The 26,724-nt window shown below is 40.9% G+C and overlaps 1 protein-coding gene across 4 annotated transcripts in view; it reads right to left on the reverse strand.

The window, feature by feature from the left end:
• LAMA3 (laminin subunit alpha 3) overlaps positions 1-26,724 on the reverse strand; it is a 195,106-nt gene that overhangs the window by 86,198 nt on the left and 82,184 nt on the right. For 3 of the 4 annotated variants that reach the window (XM_025181720.2, XM_075920832.1, XM_025181719.2), the window contains 12 exons: positions 23,935-24,073; positions 21,869-22,011; positions 19,604-19,704; positions 19,347-19,500; positions 15,068-15,228; positions 12,213-12,321; positions 8,260-8,357; positions 5,030-5,198; positions 3,963-4,089; positions 3,744-3,883; positions 1,350-1,465; positions 658-869 (listed from right to left, as the gene is read on the reverse strand). In XM_025181720.2, coding sequence (XP_025037505.2) covers positions 658-869; positions 1,350-1,465; positions 3,744-3,883; positions 3,963-4,089; positions 5,030-5,198; positions 8,260-8,357; positions 12,213-12,321; positions 15,068-15,228; positions 19,347-19,500; positions 19,604-19,704; positions 21,869-22,011; positions 23,935-24,073 — 1,669 coding nt within the window. Of the gene's footprint in view, positions 1-657; positions 870-1,349; positions 1,466-3,743; positions 3,884-3,962; positions 4,090-5,029; positions 5,199-8,259; positions 8,358-12,212; positions 12,322-15,067; positions 15,229-19,346; positions 19,501-19,603; positions 19,705-21,868; positions 22,012-23,604; positions 23,738-23,934; positions 24,074-26,724 lie in introns of all 4 variants that reach the window. The other variant, XM_014570532.3, reaches the window with a different exon arrangement.

Below are 26,724 nucleotides of genomic sequence, written 5' to 3' on the forward strand. Positions count from 1 at the left end.
ATTCAATGTATAATCTCTCTCTCTATATAAAAAAGGTTTTCCTGCCAGACAACAGAATGTTCCTGCCGGGCAACAGAATGACATCATCACATCATCAGTGTCAATGGGCTCTCTCAGCGAAACGAAAGTGGCCAGAGAGAGGGGGTATGGCGAGTATAGCAAGCACAGAGTGCAGCCCCCTTATAGAATAAATATAATATAATATAATGCAGATTATTGACATTACTTCATGTAAACAATAAATCTGTCAGTGCTACCCAGTTAATTCTATACCATGCTTATTTATTAAAGGATTTGTAGCCATAAGCTGGGACACAACAGCTGGTAATAAATCAGAAACTATGATTTACTAGGCAGTATAGAACAAAACATTAAACTCTGGAGGAGAGAGAGGCATTTGGGTTCTGTCTGGCAAGGCAATGAGCACACTGGCCCTGATCCAGCAAAAGCACTTCAGCGCATGCTTCACTTTATATGCATGTTTAAAAGTGACTGGGACTACTTGTGTTAAAGTGAAGTATGAGATTAAGTGTAGTGCTGGATCAAAGTCACATTAATCAGCATCTTGTAGGATTGAGTCCCATATGCAGAAAGTGAAGCTGCAGCATACATACAGTACATAAAGTCATAAAATATTTCCACTTAGAATGTACTTACACTTGCAGAATGGAAACCCGTAGTACCCAGTTTGGCATCGGCTACATCGACGGCCAATGATGTTAGGTTTGCAATTACATTGTCCCCCCAGAGGGTTGCAAGCAGAGCTAGCGGCACCTGCTTTATGGCAATTGCAAGGCAATGCTCCATCATTGTAAAAAGCTACTAACGACCTTACAGAATCCTTACAGAATGCTGAAGATGTTACTGGGCTAGTGAAAGAAAAATATAAATCATGGAAGAACTGGTATTAGGAAGTTAAAAAGACTACATTCTGCACTAGCTTAATGAATTATGAAATTCTGCCACAGTTCTCTTGCATAATACCAATAGCAAAATACATGCACTGACATATTTAAACAAATTTACTAGTACTGAAATGATCTGGCATCCATTTTAGTAAATAATTTTTTCAAATAAAGTATACTACTCATCTCTGTTCAGATATCCCAAGGTGATAGGCACTTCATCAATACCAAGGATAACATGGCTTTTCCTTTTTTGTACAATACATAATGTTACTTCACCTTTAGAGTTGATTAATAGTGCACAGTCATGGAAAAACGTAGACCCATATTTTAATTTTAAAACATGCCTATGTAGGGATATTATAAATGTTTTCATATAAAATCAATTATTAGCAATTCACAATTCTCTGCAAAATGTTGAATGTCTCAGAAATTGATGCTTACTCAGTATAAAAACTGTTTCCTCCACACTGGTTAATAAAGTCAAATGACTTGTTCACAGTCCTTTTCTGAAGTAGGCTATGACTGTAGCTGTCTGCTGGAACAACTAAAACATGTTCCTTAAAACAACAAAAAAACTAAATTGTATATTTCATAGAAAAAAAGAAGAAATGAGCCACGGTGTTTATCTACAGTAAAATGCATTTTCAGTATCATCCCTGGATTCTTCTATAATATCCAATCCCCCATATAGAAGAAGTTGATGGAATGGAAAACTCAGCGGAACAATTGCTTTCCCAACCTGTGTGTTAAGCTATTTTCAATAACTTAGAATAATGATGGGTTTCACCTCCCCAATTTATAAGAAGATCATACAGGTTGAACCCCTGCAGTCTGGGACTTTCTACTCCAGGAACACCGGTGGTCCAGAAGGACCACGGATGTTGCTGGACAAGAGAGCTCTGGCACAGAAGTTGCTGATAGCTACGAGTAGAGATGGCCAAAGGGGCAGTAGAGCCAACGGGGCACCAGAGCTTGCATCTGTCCAGGCTGGAAAGCCAGCAGGGGCTCCAGAGCCTGCAGGGTGGGGGGGAGGGGCAGCAGAGCTCTCAGCAGGCCAGGAAGCCATTGAGGCTGCTGGAGTCTATGGTGAGAGGGGCTTCCTCTGATGGGCCAGGAAAGGTATGGCTGTGAGCACCTGCAGGACAACCACCGGAGCTCCCAAGACCAGCGGTGCCACCAGTACTCACAGGGCTGCTGGAGCTCACGGGGCTGCTGGGGCTTCCAGGGCCACCGGAGTTTGAGGGGCAGGGAGCCCACAGGACTTCTGCAGCCATCGGGACAAGGGCAGTGGTGCCAGTAGCTGGGGAGAGGAGCCCAGCAGAGAGGCTGGTGCCCTTCCCTTCTTACAAGACCTTCCCTAGTCCGGAATACTCCCATGTCCAGCACAGGTCAGGTCCCAAGGGAGCTGGACCTGGGAGATCAAACTCATATTTGAAATTCAGCTATCCTGAACTGAGACAGTTGTTGGATTCCTTACTCAAATTTCTACATTTCTGAAGCCCATTCCCTTACTTTCTTTGGACTGTAGGTAGAAGTATGTGTCTGAACCTCTGAAATTAGGCACAGGAAAGCCAAGAGGGCAAGGCACAATATCTGTGGAATCTCAGTATCTCCTCACAAGCATTTGCCTTGGTCAGACCCCAGACTAATAGGTGTCTACTTTATTGTTGAGAAGAAGTTAGGAGAAGTTAGGAGCAGAACTTGATGATTAAAGTCATGGGCCAAAGATAATCTGTTATTATTACAGTATTTCAGGAGTTTCCAGAAGCCCCAGTTTGGAATGGGGTTTCTTTCTGCTAGATGTTGTACAAACTCAGAGTGAAATCCTGGCCTCTTTAAAGTCAATTGTTTTGCTATAGATTTGATGGAGGCAGGATTTCTCTCAGTACAATATAATTCTGTTTCCAAACAATTTACAATCTAAGACAAGCTGCAACAACAGCAGAGACAGTGGAGTAAGGATACCACTGACTTGCTTTGGCCATGATCCTGTGACTGGTAGCTTGTGGGCAGAGGCATCTGTACCATGCTGAATCCCACTGATTTTAGTGGGACCACTCACATGGTTAAAGTCAGCCATGTGCTAAAGCTCCTCCTTATATCAGGGCCTATGGGTTTGTCTAGACTACATGGCTCCATCGATGGAGCCATGTAGATTAGTTTACTAGACATAGGAAAATGAAGCAGCGATTTAAATAATCGCCACTTCATTTACATCAAAATGGCTGCCGCACTGTGCCAATCAGCTGTTTGGCAGCACAGCGCGGTAGTCTGGACGCTCTGCAGTCAACAAGGGAAGCCCTTGTCGACCGCCCCGGTAAACCTCATTCCACGAGACATAATGGGGCAGTCGACAAGAGCTTCCCATGTCAACCGCAGAGCGTCCAGACTAACACGCTGTGCTGCCAAACAGCTGATTGGCACAGCGCGGCAGCCATTTTGATGTAAATGAAGCAGCAATTATTTAAATCGCTGCTTCATTTTTCTACGTCTAGAAACCTCATCTACATGGCTCGGTCGACGGAGCCATGTAGTCTAGACATACCTTAAATGACTGTTTCAAGAGAAGAACAACATAACATAAAAGAGAGAGAGATTTAGAACTAGCTGAAAACACTGACATTTGACTAAATTTGTCATCAAGATTTTCAATTAAATAAGGTACAAAATGTTATGAAAAAAAGAAAGTGCCCCCTGTTAAACTCTTTCAAAAAAATACGTAATAAATTTTTTAAAAAATATTGCATTCACAGTAATCCATTTCTAACCCAAAAAAGCACTACTATTCCAAAGATAAAAAGAACATTTTCAAATCTTGAGGTATAACAAACTTACCAAGACCAGTGATTTTCCATTAGGGATCTTCACAGTAACAGAAACCTCAAGGTCCGGGATATCCAGCTCAATTTGGTGTTCTGCGATCACCTGGTCTCGACAGCCAAAAGCATGTGGGCAGAAAGAAGCACTGAAGGCACCTAAATGACATTTTACAGTCTAGTTTGCTAACATGCTCAGAAAGAGAAAAGAGCTGACTTAACATAAAGCATTGCTCACCTGACCACAGGTGTCCCCCTTCCACAAGCACCTGCACAGGAAATGTTGGGTGCTCTGGCTGATAGAAATGTACCACAAATACATATCTGCCCAAACGCGGTACTCTCCCACTCAAAGTAAGCTGGTTCTGCAAAAACAAGGACAGATGAGCTTATGAGTTTGTTTAATTCATTCATTTTTACTATGGGTCTGCTCTTATCTGCAATGGGAGTTGAGGGAGTTCAGCATCTTCCAAAAGGTGAAAAGCATCTTGCAGGATTTGTCCTATGTTTCTATACTCATGTCTATGTACTAAAACAATAATACATGTATCTGTCTATGCCAACAGACCTAGACAATTCTGACGTCATAGGTAACTCAACCACTACCCTTACTCTACATTGCTTGTAATAAGTCAGTGATATGAAGGCAGTGATATGAAGAAGTACTTAGCCCAACTACCACAGTTCTTCACAGGCTGATTTGACACCCCTACCAATCAATCAACACTAACTCTCCAATGCACCCCAGATATGCAAACAAATGAACACAAAATCCTCAAGTACAATCCCCACACAAATCAATATAAAACAATCAACATCTCACCGCACAACACAACCCCCACACAAATCAACACAACCACTCACACAGCTCAACCAACACACACAATAATCCTAAACACACCTGACCTTCCTCCACAAACATACATTTCTCATTTGTCAACATACAAACCAGCACAAATCTCCCAGCACAACACACAGAACTTGCCCACACTCACTTATATTAGTGTAAAACTATACACTTCAATGGCTAAACCACAAGTCTATTTACATTATAAAATACCTTAATTAATGTGCACAGTCCAGCAAAACAGTTTTTCATTAAATTATTACATACATACAAATAGAATTTAGCTTAGTTCTGATTTTTGTTTCTCTGTTTGTGAATATTATCCATCAGACTTCACCCTGTAATATTTTGGCCCTAAAACAGCATTTAACTTTAATTCTCATGTCGTTCTCGGTCTACTTAACATAACTGACAACATACTTTGTATCTTAGAGATAATACATTCAAACGTGAAGTACCTGTAATGATGTCAAGGTTATTCCATTAATTGCACCAGCAGAAGGTAAAGGGACCCCCAGTGGATTGTATGGAACATTTCTCTGCCCTTCTGAAATTTTCCCATCCCTACATGCATCCAAGATCAAGGCCACGGGTGGAGTTTCATACACTGAGGGAATGCATGATGAACTAAAAATAGAATTATATTAATTATTCATAGAGTGGGGAGAATTGCTTATATAAAATAGGAATGAAATGTTAGGCCTGGTGGTGCAGAAAAAGTATGAATTAAAAAAAGTAGGAATAGTGGTAAAATATAATGTATTAGGATGAATACACATTAAAACTTAATAACTAATTTCACTTTTTTGCAGTCTACATAATTGATATCAAATAAGGAAAATGAAGATGAATTAATTTAAATCACGGAATAAAAGTATAGCTAAATTTACTCAAAACTTTTGTATCATAAACAGCCTACCTGTCAAATATTTGTTAGACAAGATGCAAAATCACAACCAATGGTTTTCAGAACACTTAACTACATTTTCGTGGATCAGGTTATTTAGGGTTGCCTGGAGCCTCCCAGAATTGGGCTTAGTCTCCAAGAGGCTATTGAAGCTAATCGGTTGAGATTTTAAACCACTAAATATCTGGTGGTGCAGCAGGACTAACAGTTTTCCTGCCTGCCTGGCCCCGTGCCACTCCCTGAGAAGCGGCCAGAACATTCCTGTGTCCCCTAGGTGGGCGGGCAGGGCCACAGGTCTCCCTAAACTGTCCCCACCCCAAGCGCTGATTCCACAGCTCCCATTGGCCAGGATTCCTGGCCTATTTGAGCTGTAGAGGTGGCACATGCAAGCAGAAGCAGTGCACAGAGCCACCTGGTCACTCCCAGGGGTCGCAAGAACGTGCCAGCTGCTCTCAGGAGCTGCACAGAACCAGAGAAGGCAGGAAGACTGCCTTAGTCCTGCTGTGCTGCTGACCAAGAGGTGCCTGAAATAAGCACAGCTCAGCCACAGACCTCATACCTCGCCCCTCTGAAATCCCAACTTCTGCCCCAGCCCTGAGCCCCTCCCAGATCCAACATCCCACGCATCAATCCCGTCCCAGTCATGAGCCTCCTCCTGCACCCCTAGCACCTCCCCAGCTCTCAGCCCTCTCCCATAGTCCCGCAGCCCAAACCCAAGGCTCCTCCCAGAGGTAACACCCTGCTCCCTAAACCTCTACCCCAGCCTTGAGCCCTCTCACAGAGCCCCTATGCCTCACCCCCTTCTGTACTCCAACCCCTCGCCCCAGCCCTGAGCCCCTAGAATCATAAAATCATAGAATCCTAGGATTGGAAGTGACCGCAGGAGATCATCAAGTCCAGCCCCTCCTGCACCCAAACTCTGTCCAAGATCCCATATCCTGCTCTCTCTCCTTCACCCCTACCCCTGGCCCAATGCTCAGCACAGAGCCCCCTCCCACACTTTGAACCCCTTGGCCCCAGCCCAGAGTCCACAACCAACCCCTTGACCCATCCAAGGTGGGGGAGAGAACAATGGGGAGGGGGATGGAATGAGAGAAGGCGGGGCCTCTGAGAAGGGGAGAGGAAGTGGCAGGATCTCAGGGAAGTGGCAAGGCAAGGTTGTTTGAGTTCGTGTGATTACACAGCTGGCAACCCTACATTAGTTACAAATTAAAAGAATCTAGACTACTAGCAAATATCTTTTGCTAAAAATATTTGCCTCCATGCTGAACTTTAAACATGTGAGTAATTCCACTAAAGTCAATGGGATTGCTCACGCACTTTAAAATTACACACATGTGCAAGTATTTGCAAGATTAGAGCCCAAGCAGTTATATAGACAACATAGCTCCCCAAAAGGGATTCTACAGGCCACCCAATATGTTTAACTATCCATCTGGAGACACGTTTACTTCATACCATCTGGACTGAAATAAATCTTTTTAAAGGCGCCAAGTGAAAATGAATTTGGTAAGTTCATTCTAGTCACTCACAGATATTTATTCATTTCTTTTAAGCACTAGGCAATCACCATTCTCTGCTCAAGAGAGGCACAGAACTGGAACTGCAGGTTTGTTTCAGGCCCAGAACAGAGGTGCATTTGCCAGGCCTGTTTGGGAAATCTCATATGGCATCTGCTCATAAAATGACAAAACTGAGCCAATGCCGTTAATCTTTCAATTTCATGAAGACTAAACCCATTTACAAAATTAAAAATGAAGCCAGTTATATATTTAACAACAGAACAAAACTGAAAGATAAATGATTTATGCTGGAACCGAAGCAAATGTGAAAACATAACAACAATGCATTTCGACAAAACCTATGTATTCAGAATATCTTCACAGACATTTAATTTTTAACCAACCTGAAATCATCCTTTTATTCATATTCTGATCTGTGTGGGTAGGGTTTCAAAACTACATTGCTCTGGAGTCCAAGATTTCCTATATTCACTCCTCAGGAAATAGTCCCAGCTATAAAAAACTGATCCCTCCAGGATCAGCAGGACTGAAAATGAGTGTTGTGCACCATTTGGAAGCCAAGAAAGATGAAGCATGGGACCTTAAAAGCTCTTCATTCTATTGCCATCCTGATGTTTCTTCCTTCCATTTCAATTCAAATATTATTTTAGCAGCTCCTATCTTGAGAATTATTAGATTGAGTAAACACTTCTTTCTACCTTTTGAAATCTTGTAAATTACAAGTTATATTCACTTTAAGCCCCATTACATTTGCCAAAAGAGTAGAAAAAGATCTGAGTGTAAAGACAAACCATTTACAGTCTTTGAAATGGCATACATCGTTGATATCTAAATTAATGAGAAGCAGCTGCTAAAATCCAAGTAGATATGAAATGGTGAAGAAAAGTTCAGAATAAAACTCGTATCAGAATAATGACAATTTAAGAACTGATATTCCATGATTTGCTAGGCTTGAAAAAATGTATTTCTACAGCCTGAGGTCCAGGATATTTCACTCTACACGTTACATCTCTCCCAAAGCTGTAGCATACAGTAGTTTAATAGGCTAGGAATCCACTACCAAGGGTTTTAACTAAATCCTAGACAGACTGTTTTGATTAACACGTATGCTTTTTATCAAATACTACCCTGTAATATCTTGGCCTACAATCACCTCTGAGTCACAGAACAAAGGCATATAAAGGCAATAAAATACAACTTAGGACATATGTCTGTCCTTTCAAGTTATCTTTCAGAAAGAAGGAAGTATGCAAATTACCTTTGATTAAAAAAGCTCCCGTAAGTGGCTATGCAGTATACTTTAGGATCCACATATTCTAGAGAAAATTCTTCAGCTGGTATAATGCAAATTTTGTGCTGCAAAACACACACAAAGTACAATTTCCAGTTATCATTGTTATCTTTCTAGTCAGCTGCAAATATAGAAGCCAGGCTCAAAGAGGAAAGATGATCCATAGTTAGGTCACTAGCTATAACACTAGTAGGGCATGTCTACATTAGGAAATTATTTCATAATAACTAATTTCAAAATAAAAACTCCTGAAATAATAATTTCAAAATAGCACGTCCACACTACGGGGAAGCCTTGAAATTAGTCCAAGGCAGTCTCCCTTAATATGAATGTGCTATCTTGAGTCAGAGCCCCAGGAAGCACTGGGGAGTAACTGGTTTGAATGACTCTGGAGAGTGGTTATTTAGAAACAGCAGCAGTGGGGCATCCACGCTAACTATTTTGAAATAAGCGTTATTCCTTGTGGAAAGCAGGAGTTATTATTTTTAAATAATCAGCCCCTTATTTCAAAATAACTGGCTCGGTAGTATGGATGCTCCACTTGTTATTTCGAAATAACTCCCTAGTGTAGACCAGGGCTAGGAGACCCAGGTTCAAGCCTCTGCCCTGCCATAGAATTTCCATACCTCACAGGTGTGTTGTGAAGATAAATACTTTTTTTTTAAATAGTGAAGAGCTTACGTGTTTACACTACTGCAGTATCTAAGGCTACATCTACACTGCCACACTATTTCTAAATAACTAGCTGTATTCTGAAATAACTTAGTCTGGTTCTACACAGCAGGCAGTTCTTTCGAAATATTGTCAAAATACTGTCAAGCTGGAGGATATCTTACTTCAACTCCTGTAGCTATTTCGAAATAAGATACGCAATTGATGTAGCTCAATTCATCATCATCATCAACAACCATGGGCTCAACTCCTGTTGGTGTCCGATGCCTCCCTCACTATTTCCTTCCATCTTTCCCTGTCCAATGCGGAGTGGCTTAGTTTCTGTAGACTAGCTCTGCACCAATCTATTATATCATCTACCCATTCTCTGTGTGGTCTGCCTCTCCTATTCAGACCATCCATTATGCCGAATACCAGGGTCTTAACTTTTCACTCATCGTTCATTCTGCTGATATGCCCGAATAGCTGTAACTTCCGTTGTATAACCTTCTGCAGCAGGTTCTCTTTCAGCTATATCTTCCTATATAATTCCTCATTGGTGACCTTCTGCATCCATCCTATTCTCAGGATCTTTCTATAACAACTCCTCTCGAACGCCAATATTCTTCTCTTTGCATCTTTCGTTATCACCCATATCTCACAACCGTACAACATGCTGCTAAATACACACGTTTTCAAAATGCTCAGCTTCGTTCCTAAGCTAATTGCTTTACTTTTCCAGATCTTATCCATAGCCTTCAAACTCACTCTTGCTTTCACTATTCTAGTCACTATTTCCTTCTTACAGTCTAGATCATACGTCATGTTGCTCCCCAAATACATGAACTTCTCTACGTTCTCTAGTTTGATCCCATTTAAATTGATCTTCCTATTTCCTTATCTCCAAATACCATTGTCTTCGTTTTATCAATATTCATAATCAGTTCATACCGCTTCCCCTCCTTATTTAGCACCTGCACCGTTCTCGCTAGCTTCTCTTCATCTTCCTCGTTGATGACTATATCATCCGCAAACCTCAAGTTGTTAGTTCTCATCCCGTGCACCAATATCCCTTCTACCTCTTCCTTGATCTTGTACATTGCTCTGTCTAGGTGCATGATGAAGATACTCAATTAGTGTAGCTTATTTCGAGTTAAGCCCTACAGTGTAGATGCATAAGAGGGGTAGTATCTTCAGCTATGTCCACAGAGCACACAGCACCAGTTTGGAAGGAAAGGACTTAACTCCTCCATTTTCTGTCCTATGACCTTATGGACAGTAGGTGAAATCCTCGGCCTAATGAAATGACAGAAGCAGCTGCTAACATGAAGACAATAGCAAAAGTCATATCACTGGGTCCTGAATTTTACCCACTGTGTTCAGAGTTGATCTCCAGGCATATGGTCAGGCAACTTGACCTAATTTCTCCCATAAGAAAATGGATAAAAATAAAAAAGGTATTTGAGCACAAGCTACTTAAAAAGGAGGCAAAATATGCTAAATGAGAAGCAACAAAGTTAGCAGCAGTCTAGTGTAGAAATACTGGGACAGCACAGCCTGCGTTTTAGCCCTTGTGAATGTGAAATACAGAGTCTGCAGGGTAAGGGTTAAAAATGTATTTCCATATACAGAGTCAATTGCAAAAGCCTGTCCTTATAGTAGGAAATCATGGGAACCCAGCCAGTGGTGATTAGGGAATGGGGTGAGGCTCAAATGCCGTGAATTACACCTTTAGGGGGGAATAAAAAAGGGAACTGTTGACAATTACTCACTGTCTGGATTTGGACAGCTCATTTGACTCACTGTAGTACAAAAGGAAACAGGCTGTAAGAAGCCCTTGTATTTTTTTTATTTATTGGACTCTGTCTGCAAAAAGCCTGTTTGCCAACTGCAAAAAGCCTCTGTGCTCCAAAACTGGGTGTTGCTTCTCAAAGATCTCTCCTTGGTATGCCTAACCAGCCTGAATCTTTAATTCCTAAGCTGCTGGAACATTAACTGCATGCTACTGGCAGTCAGCAGTGTCCCTCTTCCCCCACTTACAAGCACTAACACATTTTTGAGCACTGGGAAAACTACATTTTCTGCAACTAAAGTATTCAGAAATGTAGGGTAAGTATCTTTTTTTGCAGAAAGGGAGAACTCTCATACCTAGAATTAAAGACAAAATTGATAAAAAAGCTTCTGCTTTAAGTCAGCACGGTAGATCTAGGTATTATTCCACATCTTTTGGCTATGAATCTTGTCGACACAACACTCGCTATGGAGAGCTAACAAAGATTTCAGACAGTGTCTGGTAACACTGAACAATGCCTTGCAACAAGAGGATATAGAGCAACTATCATCCTATGCTGTATATAACAATTGTAGGCTAGATTCTACTCTCTTTCCTTGGACATATCCAGGGAGCTGCACTGGATTTTCACTGAGAGCAGAATCTGGCCTTGTGTCTCTAAAATGAGAACCACAGGAAAAAACTTAGGCCATGTCTACACTAAATGGGAGATCGCTGCTTCTGCGATCGATCTTCCAGAGTTCGATTTAGCAAGTCTAGTTAAGACTCGTTAAATCGAACCCAGAGGGTGCCCCTGTTAGCTACTGGTACTCCTGCTTATGTGAGGAGTAAGGGAAGCAGACAGGAGCATTGGCTCCTGTTGCCCTCCTGCTGTGGGAATGGCGGGGAAACATGAAATAAGGTTTGTTGACTCCAGTTATGTAATTAATATAGGTGGAATTGAGTATCTTGCTTTGACTTCCTTTTTTAGTGTAGACCTGGCCTTAGAAGAAAAGTCAACCCAGGAAAGAAAAACTGTTCATGTGACCAATATATGGCAGCAAAGGTTTAAAAATTTCTATTAGAAAAAACCACGTGTTTCAAAATGAAAGCTTTCATAACCTGAAACTCTGAGGGAGAGCCATGGAATTCCCTGGAAGAATTTTAGAAATAAAGATTTAAAAGGTAAGGAGTAAAAAAATAAGCCCACTGATAAAATGTAAAAGCTAACAGAAGTTACTTCATTTAATTGTACATAGGAGAAATTTAATAAAGTAAAAGTTTATTGGTGATGCCTAGGCCAAGAAAGGCTATTTTTTAAACACTTTGAAATTGAGTTTATATGAATTCTAGCAATCGCAATCTTCAAATTGTTTCCTAATCACCATCCTCAAGAACTTAAAATATACCATTTGAAAAAATCACCACATGACATATCAAAGAGGAGAAAAGAGTCTCAATTTTTTTCCTGGGAAAATTTTTAGAAAAAGAAACTTACCAGAAGAAAATTTATCAACGATGCCTTAAAATGTAACTTTGCATCAGCTAAAAGCTCATAGACTGCAATGCGATTCATATTATCAACCACAACACTGCGACAAAGGAAGCTGTAGCAAAAAGTAGAATTAAAAATTAGACTTCTGACAGTGCCATATTTTGTATTGCATGTGCTAGTGACAATGTTTTATCTTTTCTTCTGGACAATGGACAACAAATAACTTCAGTCGTTGATGAAAATGCAGCATCTCAATAGACAGACCAAATAAAAGGGAAGAGAGCAAGAGCAGTCATGTATAAAGCAGAGCTTCCAGTTTGGCATGGTCTAGCCATAGCCCCAAACCCATTTTTAGTTCAAGTCACTGCTTGAATCAACATTATACATAGGCTTTGAAATGAGCAGCAATCAGTCACTTTTAGCAGCTTTAGCGCTGTGTAACATGAAAGGCCTTGCTTACCTAGCATTTTCATGTCATGAGGATTTTTACTGAATAATTCTTAGGGTTTTACAAAAGTTATTTGTTTTTTACTGATTTGTACCACAATTTTGGACAACTCATCTACATGAACACACTGATGATGGAATTAAAATTCAATACATTACATTAGATCGTTGTGTTTGTGTTAATAACCAATCAGTCTAAACTTAAATACAAGGTTGTCTGTTGAAGTATGTACTGTAGTGCAGTGGCTCCCAACCTTTTCAAGCATACAGACCCCTTTTCAATCTAATAACATGTAATGGACCCCTCTAAACAATACAGCTGTGCCTGCAGTCTGCATGTCCCTCAGCCTGTACTGCTTCCTGAACCATGTCCCTCAGCCTGCTTGGGAAGCAGAATTGGTTGAGGGACTTGCTGGCTGCTGGCATGCAAACTTTCAGCTCCTATGGGAGCCGAGAAGCTGCATGCCAGCAGCCAACATGTCCCTCAGGCCTGTTGCTTCCCGCGGCTTGGGTAGCAGTGCAGCCTGAGAGACCTGCTGGCTGCAAGAGGCTCCATAAATTTATTTTAACTTCTATTTTAAACTTTCCACAGGCCTCCTCCAGTATCATTGTGGACCACCACCATCTGAGGAACACAGGATGGGAACCATTGATGTAGTGGAAGACACAACAAGCATTAGTGCTTAAGTCCTAAAAAAAAAAAAAAAAAAAAAAAAAGAAATGCCAGAACTCGCATGAACTGGCTTCCTGCTTCTGAAGGAGAGATGATGGCTCTGTGACCTGGACAGCCCAGGTAACCGCACTGACTTCTCACCTTCTATAGCAGGCCGAGAAGTGAATGACATAGAGGCGGCAATGTGAGGAGATGACATCTTCTCTTTTTCCACCTCTTTGGCTTTCAAGGTTGCTCTTTATGGAGAGATGCTGACTCAGTTACCTAGATCACCCAGGTTACTAAGCCATCATCTCACCTTCCAGAGGTGGGAGCTTGGATCTCCCTGAAATGCATCCAGGCTACCAAGCTGTCAGCTCTCTTTCTGGAGTGGGAAGCCAGAGAAGAAATATGCTTGCTTTTTCTCCATTTCTTGCTTTTTTCTGTCCTCCTGTAAAGCCTGGACCATAAACACTCTTGGTTGCCCATACTGCCCTACAACAGGAGTGGTTAATAATTTTTGATGGGGGGGGGAGATCACTCCAAGAATTTGATAAGTGGTCAAGAACCGCACTCTTCTATGTTAATGGAGGAGGAGTGGGGTCTGGGAAGGAGGCTGGGTGTAGAAGAGAATTCAGGGTGGAGGATTGGGGTTCAGGAGGAGTGTGGGGTTTGGGTGAAGGAGGGGGTTGTGACCTGGGGTAGGGGTGCAGGAGGGGATGCAGAAGGTTTGTATTGTGACCTAGAGCAGGGAGTTGGGGGGAGGGAAGAGGTGAGGTGCCAGGTGCAAGGTCTGGCCAGAAGGCGCCACTTACATTAAGCAGCTCCCAGTAGGACTCTTGGGCAAGCTCCCTGCCCGCCGTGCCCCAAACACTGCTCAGAGCAGTTGGCTGCTGGGCCATGTGCATCCAGCAAGGCTGACATCCTTGCTGGGCCCATAGGCAAGACAGGAGGGCTACTCTGTGCTTCCAGAAGGGCCGGGGCCTCAGGCAGAAAGAGCGGGGTTAGGGGTAGGCAGCCTTCAGCACAGCCTGGAAAGTGGCATGCCTTCCCCAGCTAGCTCTCAGTGCTGCCTCGAGCACAGACCATTTTGTATCACCAGGCCCCAGGACAATTGCCACCCTGCATCTGAGCTGCACATCCCATGGGCATGTGCCCACAGTCATGGCCCAGGCAGCTCCCACTGTCTGGTTTCCATCCAATGGGAGCTGTGAGATTGTTCTAGGGGCAGGAGCAGCATGCGGAACCCCTCCTCATGGGGTACTCAGTGCAGAGATGCACATGGCCCCAGCAGCTGGCCGCTTTGAGCAACGTGCAGGGGCATGGCAAGCAGCAAGCCTACCCAAGGGTCCCGCTGATCCACAGGATGGTGGTGACCCAGAAGATCGTAGCAGGCTGGATCTGAAGGTTTGGGGGGTGGACCATATTTTGCATAAGTTTGTGGGCCATATTTTGCATAGATTTATAACTTAATTTTACGTAGCAACATTTCATGTGAAGATACAGTGCCCAATTAGCCAAATAGTAGTATTAAGTGCACAGATGCCACAGTAGGGAGAGTGATATGAAAAACCTAAATAAACCGAAGAAATATAAACTGTACGATTCAAAGGTAAAAACCAGATAACTTTAAACCCCTAGAAAATAAAACTATACACCACAATTTACATGTTTTGCAAAGAAATCTTTGATTGCAAAGTATAAAATTCCATCCCACCTGATAATGTAACCATTCAATAATTATTTCTGAGATTCCTACCTGTATTTGCAACTGTATATGTTGACTCTGGCATTTAGGACAGGCCCAGGACTGTTTACTATCACATCAGCAGTGTACAATTGATCATCCTCATTAGCATATTCAAGAACAACAACATAGCGACCGACTTGGGGAATGTTCACTCTCAGTTGTAAATCAGCCTATTGAAGATTCAACAAAAAAAATAAGCTGGGCATCATTTGAAAAAAAACATTTCCTATATCACTTTTCACAAACAAACTGTTTTTCAGAAATAAAATCTCTGTATACAGAGATTATTTTGCCTGCCACCAAATGTAACCATCTCAGGAAACACCTGCCCTCATAGTAATGCCAGGAATATTATGACACAGTTTTGGACAAAAGAATCTTAGTCTATCCAACAGACAAACAATTTTTATAGGTGGACTGTACTTTCCCAAATTTTGCCAGGAAATGGGGTAATTATCATTCCTCCTCCATGGAATTTTTAATGCCAGGTCAATACTATTTTCATGTCTCAAATGAATTACAAAACCACCAGTTCTCCTTACCAAGTACTGGGCATTGGTGTAGTCCTGACTGAGAAGAAGGGTGCTATCTAATAAATAACCAACAGCACTTTCTGAAGCATCAAGTTTTCCTTTAAGTCATAAGCCAACTACTTAAAATATTTAAAATTTCTATGTATTGAGATACTTGCATGAAAAGTGTTCTACAGCTACACATTTTTGTTACTGATGAATTCAGTATAATTCTCCTGAACTAGTATTTTCCTCAGTATTCTTTCAGGTCCTGATCCTGTAAACACTTAAGTATGTATTTGAATCTGTTTATGTGGAAAATCACTTTGAGTTCAATGGAAATACTCACATGGGTAAAGTTAGGACATGTCTAAGTGTTAGAAGGATTAGAGCCTTTTGTGTTTGACTGTTCCTGTTTCAATATACATTTTCAAGACTGAGTTGTATCAGAGGGTATGAACAGGAGACAAAAGTAGTAATTACCTTTATGTGTTATTCCCATGCACAGAATTAGATCATACAGATGTTACATTTTTCTAGTAATGTGTTGCTACAAAACTGTATAACTGCATGAGATCCTCTTTTAATGGATATACTTTACATAATTGTTCTGCTTCTTTGCTTTTTTTTAAACAGATGCAACCATTAATAAAACAAATGTACACATATCTATCTATATCTATCTACATTTATCTATCTATGAAACCACAAAATGCTAAATTTCACATTACAGAAAGCCCTCAACTAATGAACAGGGTGGATTCCAAAAGATTGTTTGTAAGTCAGTTGTTTGGAACTGAGAATGCATTTTCACATAGAAACAATATTATAAATGGAAGTTAGATTCCCAAGCTAGCCCACAAAAGCCTATTTAACCCATAATATAGCTGAAATACTGTATACTTGCAGTGAAAAATAGTATAAATTGATTTTATTAAACCTTGAACGGTGGTGCTTGAAGAAAGGCAGGTTTAATTAGAAGAGAAAGGTGGAGATTCTGTACAGGACTGCTGGGCATCCCCCAGCTGCCACTCCCCACCCCCTGCATCCAACCTCCACTCACTAGGAGGCAGTGAGCAGCATGAGTGCAGACTAGAAGACTCAGGGGGTACGTCTACACAGCAGGGCTAAAGTTGAAATAAGCTATGCAAATTCAGCTATGTCAATTGCGTAGCTTACGTCAAAATAGCTTAATTTGTCTTTTGGCGCTGTCTACACAGCAGGAAGTTGAAGGAAGAACACTCTCCCTTCGACTTCCCTTACTCCTCATGAAATGAGGGTTACCATGAGTCAGAGTAAGAAGTCCTCCAGCTCAATGTTATTTCGAAATAAAGGCTTGTAGTATAGATGTGCACTATGTTATTTTGGAATAATGCTGCTGTGTAGACGTACCCAGGAGGAGCAGGGGCAACCATGCTGTCAGGGGCTGGAGAAAAGTGGCGGTTTCCTCTTCAGAATGTCGCTTCTCTCCAACTGCTGGCTGCTCTTTTTAGGGTGCATCTACACAGCACCCTTACCTCAAAATAAGCAAATTGCATAGCTTATTTCAAAATCCGGCACTGTCTATACTGCACTACATTTTTAAGTAAGGCACTATTCTGAAATGTCCCTTATTCCTCATGCAATAGGTTTACAGGGACATCAGAATAGCAAGCCCATTATATTTCGATAGAACAGGCTTGCTCTTAAGATGCGGAATAGCTATTTTGGGATACCTGAAATAGCTCTGCTGTGTAGACGTAGCCTAAGAGTCCTCCGGCCAGCACTTGTGCTGCTTACTACCACCTGTGCCTCTTGCCTGCTCCCCTGAGGTTGCAGGTGAGCTTCTGTTTGTATATGTGGATGTTTGTAATTTGGATGTTTGTAACTAGGGGAGTACCTGTAGTTTTGTGTGTTATCGTTACTGATAGATGATGCAATTTATTTCTAAAACACTTTGACAGTACATGAATTATCTTGCAACTGCAGGATTTCAGTGAACGATTCTTTACAACGGGTCAGCAACCTATGGCTCACGGGGCAAATATGGCTCACTAGGGAGCCACATACGGCTCTTTTGAAGCTCTAGCCCAGCTCCCCTTTTCTCCCCCCATAGCAGGGAGCCTGCTCAAAATAATCTGGCCCACGAACACAGCAGAGAGCACCCCGGCAGACTCTCCTGCTTGCCCTGCCCATGCACACTGCTCAGAAAAGTGGCTACGGGGCCATTTGTTTTTCACACACTGTGAGCCAGGAGGGGAGGGGGAAAATGGCGCTTCATGGCTGCTCCCGCCCCCCGCACAATCCCATTGGCTGGTTTCTGGTCAATGGAAGCTTCCTATTTCAAGAACAGCCAGAGCATGAAACACCAATCCCCCCTCCCATCAGGGTCATATATACAGAACACATGGTCCTGCAGCCAGTGTGGGGGCAGGGCAGGCTCCTGAGAAATGTGCTGGGCTGCTAGCCTGGAGTCTCACTGGTAAGTTTCCCAGACAGAGCCTGCCTCGGGTACGCCAGCCCTTTCCTCCTCTCTCCTACCCCACATACCCAAATCCTCTGCCCCTTCTGAACCCATACCCTCTCCCAGATCCTGCTCTCCAATTCCTTGCCCCAGATCACAATCTTCTCCTGCCCTAGGTCACAATCCAAACCCCTGCACTGTAATCCCCTGCCCTACGTAACAATCCAAACTCCTGCACCCCAATCCCATGCCTTGGGTCACAACTGCCTCCCCCACCCAAAAAAGGTTCCCCATTCCATACATAAAGACATTGCTGAAACCTTTGTGATGGACATAATATTTTACTTTATTTAAAAATGAATCCTGGCCAACAAGTCCCCAATTGGGGCCCAGCCCCATCTGGCCGCAGCATCATAACACTCCTACACCCTCCCCATACCAACCCTAAGCCCATCATACACCTGAACACCCTGCTCTGAGCCCCTCATAGCCTCACATCCCCAGACCCTGCACCCCCACATCCCCAATCCCCTGCCATAACACACCTGCATCCCTGCACACCCCAACCTTGTGCCTAGCCTCTCATACACGCCAACCCAGATTCCTGCACCCCCTATTCCCAACCCCTTGCTATAAGATTGACAGAAGACAGCTTGAATGCATGCATGAAGCTGGATTTGACCAGTTATGATGTAAATTTCAAAGAAATACATTAAAAGATACAGCAGCAGAAGGCCCATTAAATAAACTCTGTGAGTACAATGTTTCATTTGTGCTATCATTAATCATTATGTCAATTATCAATAATATTAAGTTGTATATTTTCAGTCATGCAAATGGTCATTCTTATACAGCTCTTTGTTGACCATTTGTTCTGAACTTTTATGTAGTTTGGCTCTTTGGTTTGTAAAGGTTGCTGACCCCTGCTTTGCAACATCTTTTGACTTTTATAGACTAAAGTACTCACTTACATCACAGTTATATATTTATTGCAGCCAGGAATAAGACTAGTTGATATACCAGATTCTGATCTTACAGCATGTCCACACTGGTCAGCACTTTCACGAAACGGCTGTGATCCCACCATATGGATGCTGTGAGTGCAAAATTAAAGGTCCTTAGTTCTCACTAATGTAGTTCCTTTAGTCTGAATTGCAGGCCAATGTAGACATGCCCTAAATTATGCTTCTATAACTCCCAAGAAACTTCGTTGAGACTAATGATAAGAATTTGTAGCTCCATCTATCCCAACAAATTTACAGTTAGCTAATTTACAATTAGCAATAAAAATACAACTTATTTGTATCTGTTAGTATGGATACAGGAGTCTGACCTCTCTTCCACTAACGTGCAACATCACTGGATGCTTCGGGGTTGGCTGTCGGACAGCTATTTTTCTGTACTCTCCACCAAGCAAGAAATGTGTCGCCTCTGAACCGAAGATACAGGAAAATCTGGCTAGCGGTAAATGCTGATAAAGCAAGCAGCTTTAAAACAAAGCAAAACACCATGATATCCTAATTACCAATTACAACAGGAAAGGAAAATAATTAGGGTAATCAGTTTATTATACAGTGTAGATATACTAACTTATCTGTTGTAGCACTTCCTGAATAGGTACAAGGCTCTGTAACTTGTAATTGCAAGATGGGTGCTTCGTAGTAATCACTAGGTAACAGCACCAGGTAATCCTAAAAACAAAGATTGTGATTCATTCAAGAGTACACAGAAAATTATATCTACAGCTCTAAAATGTACACAGAGCTCTTCTAGGAGGTACCTCAGCTCATCTAGATATTTGCCTAATTTTACAACAGGCTAGTGAAGTCACTACTAACTATAATATCATAAACTTAAAAAACAACAAATGGTCTGGTAGCACTTTATAGACTAACAAAACCTGTAGATGGTATCATGAGCTTTTGTGGGCACAGCCCACTTCTTCAGATGACTGGAGTTTTGCATTTAGGACCTCATAACTCATCTATGTACAGATAGTCCCCGACTCACGAATGAGTTACGTACCAAACACTTGGTCGTAACTTGATCTGTTCATAAGTCGGACTCCATTCATTTAAATGTGACCGTGCTGTTCGTAAGCAAGGATCGCACGTTCGTAACTCGGGGACCACCTGTATAATATCATACAATGACTTGTTTATAATGCTTTATATACTATGCACTGAAATGTAAGTACAGTACAATGTTTATATTCCAATTGATTTAATTTATAATCGTAAGGTAAAAATGAGAAACCAAGCAATTTTTCAGTGAAAATATGCTGTGACACTTTTATATTTTTATTTGATTTTGTAAAACTTGGGAGTATGTAAGACAAATCAGACTCCTGAAAGTGGTACAGTAATCTCAGGCCCGTTCACAGGGATTTCTTTAGATGCGTGGGTTTTTTTGTAAATGTGTACCGCCAGGGTGTGAATGCACTCTCCATGAACCCCCAAGTAAGTGGGGAAATCAGCCCCAGCCTTTCCCTGGCTGGCCAGAGCATGCTTACTTGGGAGACCATGGGCGTGCTTTCACACCCTTTGCACACACACACCCTGTGTATACGGGCCTGAATCTAGAAAGGTGACAAGACACTGAGTTAAGAGAACTAGGTTTCCCAGCAAAGGGCTGCAGCTGACACTCAAACTTCAGTGTGGTCAAACCACTAGAGGGGGGTAGAGTGCCATGTGTTGTAAGCATGAGTTACATAAAAAGTTTTAGTACACAGTTGCTTCTGCACACTAGTCACCTATGCATGCAAGATGTTGAATTTATATGCACAAAAAACACTTGAGTTTGAATTACATATGCAAATAGGATTCCCACATGTGCACCAAAGTGACTGCGCATACAACTTTAGTTCATTAAGTAAAGTCAAGCATGCATAACAAGAAGATATAATTTAAAACTCTGGCTCTACTGCTGTATCTATCTATTTCAATCTACATACTGAAGTTTATTTGATTTTAAAGTTTTGTTTACTGAAGTTTTATTGTAAAAAATAAATAACATGATTTGTTAGGATGACCAGCAAATCTCCTTTCAAAATTATGTATAGAACAGACAACCAAACCAAATACATACTGCTTTTATAGGCAAGAAATAAGATTTAATAGTACTTCAGTCATTATATGGTCTATTCCATATATTTTAGTGTAGTGACAAGCTTGATACATGCTAAAAATGTTAAAAAATAAAAACTGATTTTGGCATAACTTCAATTGTTTCATAAGTGATCACTTGAAACATTTTACCTTTATTAGACCTTTGCACTAACTTTTATGAATCTTTATCAAGGATAGTTTGCTAGTTTTATAGGCAATACAAGGAGTTGACAGTATTTAACAAACAACTTATTAAAGACAGAATTCCTCTTACATTTTTTCTGAAAGAGTTCCCTTTCATTGGAGCCCCATTAACATATCCAGGGGGTTTGATCCATCAAACACATGAAAGCTTAGATTGCTTTCATGAGTAAGGTGAGCCATTGACTTTTTTCAGGATTGGACTCTAATTCTATAGAGTTTCAAAGCAGAACTAACCCAAATTTTGGATAAGGCCAAAACGCAGTGACTACAGGTTTGTATAAGCATCTGTGAATTTTAAAAGATAAGTGCATCCATTGGAGAGGCACAGTCTAGATAGATTTAAAAGTCTGATATATACAAAATGAGGGCAAGTGAAATTCAAACAAGAGAAACTAAGTGAAAAGCAGAATTTTCATTCCAAAATGACACTGTGCTCTCCTCTAGTATTGAGCTTCACGTCCTTTACATATATCTTTCTAAAACTGAGGTGGTTCTATCATTTTGTTCTCAAAAATTTAAAACATTTTTCCAGCCATTTTCTTACCAGGAGGACTCCATCTGCCTTAATATTGATAATCCAAATTCCTGGAATAAGTGAGAATTGATCTGCAATGGTGTTTCCTGGGACTGTGATAAAAGCTGGTTCCTTGCTGGGTGGGAAGACAATCTCCTTGCTCTGAACAGCCCCTGACAGCAAAATATAAATTAAAAATAATAATGGTTATGCCAAATGATTCCACTTTCTCAAGGCTCAACGCTTTCATTCACTAAAATCAAGACTGACAACAGATCAATGCTGCATTTTCAGCATGCATTGGGAATACACCTCCTAACGTGCATGTTAAACTACAAATCTATGTAATTATTGTCCTCTCCATTCTTACTAAGCTCGGGAGAAGTCTTTTAGAAAAATAAGAAACACCTCTATTTCCACCTGAACTTGTGTCACAGTTTGGGAAGGTTCTGAAATGCTTGCTTCACTTTCCCTTTTCATTATTTTTTATTCCATCTTTCTCTACACTATTTTAATAAAGACAATGAAAGGCCAACATTGTGGAGTTTTCAGCTGATCCAAAGTAGCAGGAAATGAAAATCTTGGGAGACCACCTGTTCCTATGTGATTTCCAGCCAAATTCTGCAGACTCAAGAGGATCTGATAAGCATCTAAAATTTTAGTGTCTGAAACCTAAGGATTTCTCTTCAATTGTACAAAGCTAATATACAAGTAACACTGTAGTTGCAGTGTCCCTCATGGAAAAGAAGAAATGGGAATCAATTGCAATTATTATAATGAGCATTCTTTATTGAAGCCACTGATCACAGACAGGATACTATGTTTGCTTCTGGCTCTCAATCTCCCTGACCAATCAACACAGTCTGTGCTGTTGTGTAGCCACACAAAGTCTTTAGGGGGTACAGCTACATACCAAAAACAACCTATGCAGCAGTGAGACTCAGCTTGGGTCTACAGATTCAGGCTTGCACTACAATGCTAAAATTAGCCACATAGATGTTTGTGCTCTGGCTGGAGCTTTGATTCTGAAATACACTCCCTTCACATTTCATAGCCCAAACTTCAACAGCTACATGGCTATTGCTAGCATTTTAGTGCAAGCCTAAGTCCATAGAACTGGTTTCTGAGACCTTCTGCTGTAGGTGTTATTTGCTGTGTAGAAATACTCTGTAATCCCTGCAGGTCCAAGTTATAAAAGGGACTGATCTTATACTTAAAAACAGAGAAGAAATAGACCTGAACTAAACCCTAAAATCAGACGCACTTCCACTTCTCCCAAGCATGAAAGATCTAGAGTCCTTATCTCCATAATGGTGTGAACCAAAACAAACCACTCCAAATTCTGTTGATAACTGTAACCAGGTCCACCATTTGTCCATCAGGACCCATTCTTAAATATTAGTGACTCAGTAAAGACAGCAGCCAAGCAGCTTTTGAATAAAAATATCATTTGTAGCATCGAAAAGCAACTGAGTCATGTTAAACTCAATGAAATTTTCAGGGTATTGTCATCATGAACCATCTATGTCAGTATTGGAAATATTAAGTTTGGTAATGTAGACATCTAAAAATTATTAATAGTTAAGTCAATAAGTATCATGCAAGCAAGGGCAGCATCAGTTACAGCAAAGTATACTAGAAAAACACACAGTACTCACAGTTGTTAAAAATAATACATTTAAAATGATATTATTAGTTGAGCGTGGCTGACAGTATGAACTCCGATCTAACACTCAGTTTTCGCTCAGTTCTCACATTTTACCTACCTGTTTCAGGCAGAGATTGACCAGCAGTTATGTGGCCAGACACCATTTCAATTCCAGGGTTAATATATCTCAAGATAACACGAAATAAGTAGAGGTTTGATTTCTCCACATTCAGAGTTATCCTCACTTCATTCTGTAAAATGCAAGTTAATAAACACAAACAGCCATAAAGTGCCAAATGGATAAACAGTTAGAAGCCATGCAAGCACAATGCTAAATTCCTAGAGAAAATAAACACATACACTTTCAGACAAATATGTACAAAAATACCAATTCTGGTGTATAATCAGAGAAAAAAGACAAGCCTAACAAGAAAAATAATTAACTTACAAGTATAATTAGTGTCAAAATGTTTCCCCTCAGCAACTGAGATCCTCCCTTTAGAGCTCTTTGAAACCAGGCTGACATAGCGGAGTACTAGGCGGAAGAGCTTAGAAGAAGTCACAGTGACAGGCACAACCACCTCTGGCTGGGAAAAATAAAAAGAAGGAGAAAAAAGAAAGAAAGGAAAGTATATTATTTAACACACTACCACCCAAAGAGAGAAAAGTTACAGAAACCATTTAGCAAGGATAAACTCCATAACAGGAAAGAAAAGTTATGGTAGCAAATGGAAGAATACAGAACACAACATTCCGCTTATGTTTAACACTGATACTAAATTGCGTCTTGCCAGCTAGTCCTAGAAAAGCAGAATCAAGATGCAAGATGTATTGATACTATGTAATTAATGGTGCACAGAACTGCTGGAATCCTGCAATTACTCACACAACATGCAAGCATACTGTAACAAGGGTCGCCTGTATTCGTGGATTAAATCCAGAATTACACATCTAAATCCTGAATCTCATATACAATTTCTAACAATGAGTCTTAGAATGTCCTTGCATTTCCTTCTGATCCCCAGCAAACCTCTTAGCCTTTTATTTTAATGATGGCTCGGTTATATTTTTGCCCTTCAGATGAACTGACACTTCTGGAACCAAGTACCTCTTCTCAGTCACTAACTGTCAGAACCGCCCCCCAGAAGACACAATTCACACTGCACATTATGTAGAAAAAGCTTGCACAACAGTAAGAGCAGACTGCAAGATTTATCCAGACAAGCAGAGAGGTTCAGTGATTGGTAGAGGAAGAGCAAATTAACAAACTTAGCATGACCTCAAAGATCCCCTTTGCCTTGTTCCTTCATTCTACCTTATGCTTCCTCTCTTCATGGTTCACCTCTCCCCCTTGTCAACATAACCAGGGGGTTGTCCCTTTATACTACCACCACCATTTAGGTCTGCTCTCCCTTTCAAGCACACATACATTCCACTTTCCCTACCTTCCAAAGCAAAAAACACCTGATAGAGTTGCCAGTTATAAAGGCCTCACCATCTTTGATCTCAGCTCAGGGCTAATGCCACCAGGACAGGGCCTTACATGTCATTTTTAGAATATATGTTTATTAGTCATCATTAGAGAAGAAGATTTGTATATAAGTCCTCTTCTTTATTAAAATAAAAAAGGAAAGCAGGAGAAGAGAAGAGAATCTAGAAATGGGAATGATACAGAGGGCAAGGGTATAAACAATGAAGTATAACGGGGGCAGAAAGATAGGGAAGCAACAAAGAAAGATCAACAGAAAAGATGGAAAAACAGGAGAAACTTTTACAACTATTCTGAATGGAGGGAGAGTGATAGTTCAGAGAACCGAGGTGCAGAAGAGGAAATATTGAAAGAATATGAATATATATATATATATAGAGAGAGAGAGAGAGAGAGAGAGAGAGAGAGAGAGAGAGAGAGAGAGAGAGAGAGAGAGAGAGAGAGAGAGAGAGAGAGAGAGAGAGAGAGAGAGAGAGAGAGAGAGAGAGAGAGAGAGAGAGAGAGAGAGAGAGAGAGAGAGAGAGAGAGAGAGAGAGAGAGAGAGAGAGAGAAGGCAAAAGAAAAAGAAACTGAAGCTTAACTAACAGAATAGTGTTTGAGACATGGTAGAAGTTTGAAAGTATAGACAGAAAAGCAAAACTGAAGAGACAGAAGAAAGATACCTGTGAGAGGGATGGACATTTTTGCATTTAAGGCAAAGGGAAGAGTGGTGGAGGAGGCAAGACCAAGGTCTGACACAGACTTGAGCAAATTGCTTGTCAGCATTTAAAATTTGGGTTTCACACAGAAGCATATTAAAATACATTAATGGCATGATAGTGTACTCTCAGCTCTTGCCATTATCACACACTAATTATTTCACCTGAATGACAACAGTGCCACCTTTTAGATTATCACTTTATACAAAATGTTGTTGCATTAGCATATCATGTAACAATGTTTCAGCCCCCAGGAAATCCTGGGATAAATGTTTCTTTGCCCTGTAAGACATGGGTAAGGTACATCAAAAACAAAAAAAATGCCCTTTGATATAAGGAGTGTTCAGATAATTCACCTATCCTACAAGGACACAATTATCTAAGGCTTAGATCCTACAAATACTGGCATAAATGTATAGCCTTTATTCATGCAAATAAAGTTATGCACAAGTGTGTTTGCAGGATCAGGATCTCAATTATTCATACATTGTCAAGTGGGTATGAAACTAAAAAGGGATGGTGTACAGTGGAAGTTAAGAAATCAGATCTTCAAAGATAGCTTTAGTGAAAATGGGGTGATTTCACAGAAATTAACAACAGCCACCCCAGAGTAAAAAAGGGACAGAGAGAAAATGCTTAGCTTGCACAATGGTTATGTACTTACCCTTCAGTTTATGGTTGCCCCACTGATCCTTAGATACCCTACCAAAGCTGGACATATTTTTTTTCTAATAACTGTAAAGCTAATCTGCACCAATTTAATAACAGAGTCACATATTCAAGGAAAGTGACCAACTAGCCTTTATTACTTAAATTTACTGTTTTATAACTCTGTTCCTTTGCTCTAAATTCAGTGCAAATCTTCTAACTCCTGTCCTAGACAAAGCCAGTTGATGGACATTTTCTTCCTTTGATTTATGCACTCGGACTCTTCTGATAAATCACAAGACTGTAATATTCACACATAATCACATGCTTGCTTGGATGCTGTTGCTTTATTCAACACTCAACAGGCCTATTGCTACAATACAAATGTGTCAAGCCTACTGAA

This window comes from Pelodiscus sinensis, chromosome 2 (genome assembly GCF_049634645.1).
Source record: "Pelodiscus sinensis isolate JC-2024 chromosome 2, ASM4963464v1, whole genome shotgun sequence".
Taxonomy (NCBI): domain Eukaryota; kingdom Metazoa; phylum Chordata; order Testudines; family Trionychidae; genus Pelodiscus; species Pelodiscus sinensis.